Genomic DNA, 7,173 nt, shown 5'->3' on the forward strand with positions numbered 1-7,173 from the left:
TTATCCAGCACAAGGCAGTAGTGACTTTATTTAAAGGTTTGAAGAAGAGGGCACTTGGGAGTTATAATGGGGGGTGAAAAAAGCTGGTGTTCAAGGGCAGTTCAAGCAGGCTAAGGAGTTTCGAAAGGGCTACTTTATATTTTCAAACCATATATATTACAGACCTGCTGTTTTCAGGAACATTTAACAGCATAAGTGCCCCATGATGGAAAGCATACCCCTATGCATTTACTTCAGTGATGGAAATTAGAATGACAGGCAAAGAAAATGTGAAATTAAATAACTTTACTTTTGATCAATAGAGCAAAAAGGACTCTTTAAATTGCTTCCTCATGAACACCAAAGCACCTGTTGCAGGCTGCCAAGTGGAGGACACGTGGTAAAAGTCTGCAGACAAATGTAATCCCTGTATAGTATGAATGATGAGCGGCTCCTATGCCAGATCAGTGTGGCTCCAGGGGCTCCTGTCAATCACAGCCCCCACGAAGGAGGCCCGGGACCAGGCTCTTCAGTTACAGAGGCCCAGCACCCCTCACTTGATCTTCTCCTCCAGGTTACTGTCAGCACTCAGGGCTTGGTTGTGGGCTCTCATGAAGCTGATCCAGTGCTGGAGGTCCTCAGGGTATTCAGGATACTCCACCTGGACACAGTTCAGTTTAGTTTATCTTACAAAACCCATCCCATGATGCCCTGGAGTGCTGAATGTAGGATAGTGCATGCTGTGTTGAACAAAATTAATAAGCAGTGTTAGTAACAACAAAAATTATCCACAGCTTCCTGCAGAGTCTGGTTCCCGTTTTCACCAGCACTGCTCAGCTTCTGTCACTGTCAAACACACCTTTTATCACACATGCACTTGTGCACTTAAACTCCTCTTCCTTCCAACTCCATTCATTCTTCTTCTGCTCGAGCTCCTGGCTTATTTTTCACTTTCTTTTCTCATTTCCTCTATGACCCCACTGACCTTTCTCAGCCCTTCTCATCTCCTACCTTCCTCTTGCACAGGAACTGAAGGATCTGGTCTGGGCTACTGTGCAGGACATTCTGCTTGCAGAGGATCACCGCAGACACTGTTCCGTCTGCGCAGGAGACAAAGCGCTGCTCCATGAAGAAGGACTTGTCATCCCAGGCCACGATGCGGCTGCGCAGCTCAAAGGCCTGGAATATTGCCAGCGGCCGACAGCAGCGGATGGTGACAATCCTTAGAACCATTGTGGCCCCCAGCGCTCGTGTGGCCTTGAAAAGTCCGTTGCGGGTATAGAGGGCGAACCGGGCAAAGTCACATTCCCGCAGGTAGCGCCCGTTGTTCATGTGACCCAGGTAGTCCACGTCGTGGGGCAGCACTCGCCCCAGCATGCTCTGCTCGGCCAGGACGTCCCAAACGGGGCCCTGGAGCCAGGCCCGCAGCACGACCACCACTGCCCGCAGGAAGTACCACACATCCAGGCTGCTGAAGAGCAGGAGGAGCCCGGCAAGGACCCATAGCAACATCTCCCTGCAAACACAGCAGTGGTCACAGGTTCCGTATACAGAGGTATTTCAACGATGTTACATTGCTAAACACATTGAAACATCCCAAAGTTAGAGCGGAAAATGTGTTTAATGTAAGTAGTTGAATTATGGGTAAACTGTAAATAGTGTTCAACCACTAGGGGCACTTCTGGGGAAAATGAAGGGGTGATGTGTTTGGCAGGGAGAAGAGAACAAAGTCTGGGGGTGCTAAGCAGACTGGAAAGGCTAGCTCTCTTTCAAATATACTTTTTTATAAAGTAAAATTAAGTACTATTTTTTTTCTTTCTCTCTTAAAGAGTTTTTTTTTTCTGGATTATTTATTGAATAAAGATTTTAATGATCGGAAATAATGAGTGGAGGTATTAGTTTCTGTCGATTTAGACAGTGTGTGGAGCCAGACACCTTTGGGTAGGCTGGTGATCCATTCTTATCCGTATGGGGGAAAAAAAAAAAAGCTCTCTGCGCAGATCCCTCTCCAAACCCAGAGGGTCGCGAGCCACAATATTTTACAGAGAATTTTCACACATAATAAAAAACATTAGTCTAGTGTGACTGAAATGAATATATTTTGCTATTTTTAAATTGTTTAGCTGTTTTGTTTTTAAATAAGATCTCGTTTATTCTTAATTTGACAAGTTTAACAAGTAAAGCCTATTTTTTTTTAAACAAACTTTCGATGTGAACAGAGCTGCGCGATTATGTACATTTTACTCACTATATTATGTGGACTAATAATGTTCATTCTAACGCTAATTTCGCCATTATTCCCGAAGCGCCTCCGCAGCCCCGCGGTCCCAATCGCTCCATTTATGGCGTTTCTAGCCGGTCTGTCGGTAAAAACGGTTCCGCCGCAAACAGCGCCTGTCAGGTGACGAGCACGTGCTAATGTTAAAGGATTCACACGTATTAAAAGTTTTAAATAGTCTATTACTGAAATACTTTACATTGTTCCGCTCTGCGACTCCAATGCGGCTCCTCGTTGCTCGGGTTCGAAGGGAGGGCGTTTCGTTTCTGCGCTTTCCGTCGCCACTGAACCTCCGACCGCGTCGCTCTTCACCTACTTTTACACGAGTTACACGTGTTCGTCCTGCAACCGATTGTTTTTTTTTTTTTAATAATAAAGAAAAATATTCATAATTGGACTCCTGATGATAACGGCGATTAGCCTAACAGGTGAACGCGGTCGCGCGCACTTCTGTAGAAATGTGATACATTGTAGCGATGCTTGTTTATGAGATCATCGAAACACGAGAATCATCATAGCAAGAGGTACAGCCAGAGGGGTATGGGAGCATGGTCCTTTTGACCCAAGGAATCTATCTATCTATCTATCTATCTATCTATCTATCTATCATTATTATTGGTTGGTGGGTGTGTTGGTTTAGTTTGGTGGTTTGGTCGGTGAGTGTGTTGGAGAAGATAGCTAAGCTTTTAGGTCTCTGGTCATGGAGATGTTTGTTGGCTACGCTGGATGTTCTCTGTGTGTGGCTTCATGTTGGTTGAACTGGGTTTTTGTGTACAGCTATTGATAAATATGCATGGGATATAACATCTTGTCCTGGGTATCTTGAATAATATAATAATAATAATAATAATAGTGCTACTATAGCTAGGGACACCTGGTAGTGTAGTGGTTAGGGTTGCTGACTTTGGCCCCATTGATTGCTGGTTTACATCCCAGCTATAGTACCCTTGAGCAAAGTACTTCCCCTAAATTGCTCTAGTAAAATGACCCAGCTGTGTAAATGGGTAAATGCTTGTAAGTGTAAACTTTACATTGTAAGTCACTTTGGAGAAAAGCATTAGCTGAATGATTACATGTAAGGTGTTATTAACAATAATAAAGAACTCATGATGACCTCCCCTTCCTGCAGCAAGGCTAATGTTGTGAGTGCTCACCACAGCCCTCATAATTACACAATTATGGGGATGCAAATTAACTTTAACAAAGTAAACTATTGTTTAACTTTAAACTGTTCCCACTCCTGCCCCTGAAGCAGTTCAGTGTAAGTGTCTTTCTTAAGAAGGTGGGAATGTCCGAATATAGCAGCTCTTACTACTCTGCCCCCTGCTGCCCCATGCTGGACAAATGAGAGAGATTTTAATTATAGAAACATTGTGCTGGAGACGCGGTGGGTTTGGCCAGTCCCCGCTGTGTGGTGGGTCTGGGGTTCGAGTCTTGCTTGGGGTTCCTTGCAGCGGACTGGCATCCCGTGCAGGGTGTGTCCCCTCCCCACTTCGGCCTTGCACCTCGTGTTGCCGGGTTAGGCTCCGGCTCACAGCGACCCCGCTCAGGACAAGCGGTTGTGGACATTGGTTGGGTTGGTTGGTTGTGCTGGAGAAGGAAGGGGCTGAGAAAGAACTTGCTGAAGGTGAAAACGTTGTATCACAATTGCAACAGTTTCAATGCAGTTCCTCTTTGTGTGCCAACACCTTCACTCTCAGGGTCAGTGCTTCATTTTGTGTCTCCCCCCTTCAGTGTCACTCTGCAGCACACACACACTAGGCTCAGCGCCTCTCTTCATCTTCATCTCTTTCCTTCAGCATCTCTCTCTCTGCAGTCGAGTCCATGTGACTCAGTGTCACGGTCAGAGTCTCTTTTTACCCCACTGTGCCTCATTGTGCCTCTGTCTTCAGTCCACTCCATGTCCAGCGCTGCCACAGTCAGTGCCTCACTTTACCCCTCTTCAACGCTGTGTCTCCCTCTCCCCCTTTTGCTTCATTGGCAGGAAAAGCACAGGGTCCTGCCAAACATTGGTTTAAAAAATGGACAATGAAACAGTGAACAACTCTTTAGTCTGAATAATCCTGACTAAGCTTTCTGGAAGGATTGTTTCCTGTGCACTTGCTCTCCATCTCGCTGTCCTGCTCGTTCCCGTATTTCCTCTTTCATTTTTCTCTTGGCAGAACACGCTCTGCCTCATTATCCCTCCTGCTCATGGCCATCGGTTCGCTGCGCTCCTTCAAGCGGGGCGCCGGGGGAGAGACGCGTCTGCAGTGGTCACTGTGCTTCGCAGTCACACGTGGTGCTCCCAGCTCTTGCAGACCTCCCATCTGATGTGAATTACACCGATATGGGCTGACGTGCCCATGTGCCCCCCTCCACCCCAGAGCTACATTGCACGCATGGAACTTTGATCACATCATATTGTTGTGACACCGAGAATCTATGCAGCATGTGCATGAAAATGTCTCCAGTTTGGATTTTGTTTTCACTAAGAGGCCCACAAATGCCCATAGTCTACTTAGCCAATGGGGATCTAAGAGTAAGTGTAAGGCAGCTCTTGGTTAGTGACTGTTCACATCTAAACAAGTGTACAGATGAGTAACACCTCTTATCACCATGGTGACCTGATATGGAAAACTCATGCCTTTGTTTTTCCCAAGACCCCCCTTTTTCTTGTCCTTCTGATTACTCCAGAACTGGTACAAAAATAAAGTCCATGTGTGATTTTCTAAACAAATCAAAACTAATGACTGACTGCTTTTTGGTGCTGTTGTTTCCTTCTTGAAATATAATTTGTGTGGAACAAAGCGGTCCAATAAGCCTGCCTTTAAATGAAAAGAAGTAGTCTTGTAATATATGAAATGGAAATACAGTATGCTGAAATAGAGTTTGGAAGATGTTTTCGGAACCCTGTGCTCAGATTGGAGTCCTCTGGAAATAAGAACAACACTAATGGTTAGTTTCTGGTACAGGCTTATGCACTGACAGCCATGAGTGCCAGAGGGGATGATAGGACAGATGCCACACATATGGAGTGGATGGGTTTACATCATTTACATTCATTTAGCAAGCCCTTTTCTCCAAAGTGACTTATAACATTAAGTTACTGTCAATTATTTACCCATTTATACAGCTGGGTAATTTTACTGGAGCCATTCAGGGTAAGTACCTTCTTCAATGGTACTATAGCTAGGATTCAAACCAGCAATCTTTGGGGCCAAAAGCAGCTCTAACCACTACACTACCAGCTGCCCCACACTGGTATTACCTGTGACAATACACCTTATCCCACTGAGGGCTGCAGCAATCACAGCATTGGGTGGGAGGAGAGGTGGTGAGCTTGCCATTCTTGTTGTGCTGATCTACAGCCCAGAAACCACAGGTTTTCTAACACCGTTTTGTTCACTGATGCTGAAGCAGTATGGGAGGTCATCCACACCGCAGTCATGAGACTTAAGCCAAGGCCTCTCGCTGCGCTCATCACAGTCTCCAGAGATTTTTTTCAGGATTGGACTGGTCCTGTTAAGCTGTCATTGCTTCTTTATGTTTATCTGCACACTGACTTCATACTCTTGCACCCTTCTAGGATTGTTGTTGACCTGTTCCAGATCTATCTATCTATCTATCTATCTATCTATCTATCTATCTATCTATCTATCTAACAGTTAGTGACATGTGGAGTCCAGCCGGATTGGGGAAAATGATCTGCTTTGCGGACTTTCAATCCCTGCAATCCTCCATCCTACGGTGTTAAACTCAGATTAACTTCAGTTCTCAGCTGTCATATCAGACCCCAGAGATCACTTAACAACCACCTGTTTGTCCACAGAAGGATAGAAAAGAGACTGAGAGAGATAACTTCCATTACTTTGTTACCTTCTTTCTGTTGTTTTGAGCCTTGCTAGTTTAGGATGTAGTATATGTGATACTTTACATTCTGTATATCTTGTTTCTGGAAACAACCTGAATATTCTACTTTTAATATTGATTCATTCTCTAATAACTGATTGCTCAGTTCAGAAATGCAGTGATCCAGAGCCTAACCTGGGAAAAAGAACCAGGGTACAACCTGGTTGGGATGGCAGTCCATTGCCGACCAATCACACACATTTACAGTACCCACACATTCACACACTCAGGGAAATTCACCAGTTCCATTTTTAAAACATTTTCCCATTACTCTCTCCGGTTAAATGTACATCCAAAGATCTGCAATGAGACCTCCTTCCACATGCGTGTTCCATCTTTCTGTTAAACGGATAGAATCAAATGATGAGAGGATGGTGCCAGACCGAGATTAAGAGAATTAAACGGATTTGTCTTTGGAGTTAAGAGTTGTAAATTCAACTGGATGAGTGGCCACATGGTTTGAGGAAATAATAAAATAAGCAGGAATGGGGAAAAATAGGTGCAGGACACAGCCCAGAGCATGAATGGAGAGAGAGAGAGGGGGAGGACATGGAAACAAAGCATTATTATTATTATTATTATTATTATTATAACTTGTTTTTGTACATTTTTTGGTGAGGACATCAAACAAAAAAAAAATGTCTGTCAATTAAACACACCTAAATTGAAAAACAGCAACAGAGAGAAACAGACAAGGGGAGCGGGGAACACAGAAAGCGGGGGAGGGAGGGAGGGAGAGAGAGGGGAGAAAGAAAGAGATGGAGAGGGAGGAGAGAGAGAGGGAGATTACGGTTTGGGAGCTGATGGCAAAACGCCTATGATTTAGCGGACGGCACAAGGAGTCGTTCGGAAGCGGAGCGACGAGCCACGTGATTCCGGCGGTTACCCGAGAAGCGGTACGATCACGATGTGTCCGCGGCCCGTGCTTCTGAGGACATCCCGTCAGTGATTCGTCGGTGCCGCGGAAGCGACTGCGCTCACAGCGTCCGAGCGGCATGGAAACGCCGCTCTGTAACGTGGCGGGA

The 7,173-nt window shown here is 45.2% G+C and overlaps 1 protein-coding gene across 1 annotated transcript; it reads right to left on the reverse strand.

Annotated features, from left to right (window-relative positions):
• LOC108930977 (protein THEM6-like) lies at window positions 1-2,694 on the reverse strand. Its single transcript, XM_018746498.2, has 3 exons — window positions 2,457-2,694; window positions 991-1,495; window positions 1-640 (listed from the first exon to the last, which is right to left on the reverse strand). Coding segments are annotated over exons 1-3 (615 nt in total). The 5' UTR covers window positions 2,459-2,694; the 3' UTR covers window positions 1-532.
• Window positions 2,695-7,173: the final 4,479 nt, after the last annotated feature.

This window comes from Scleropages formosus, chromosome 1 (assembly GCF_900964775.1).
Source record: "Scleropages formosus chromosome 1, fSclFor1.1, whole genome shotgun sequence".
In the NCBI taxonomy this organism is placed as follows: domain Eukaryota; kingdom Metazoa; phylum Chordata; class Actinopteri; order Osteoglossiformes; family Osteoglossidae; genus Scleropages; species Scleropages formosus.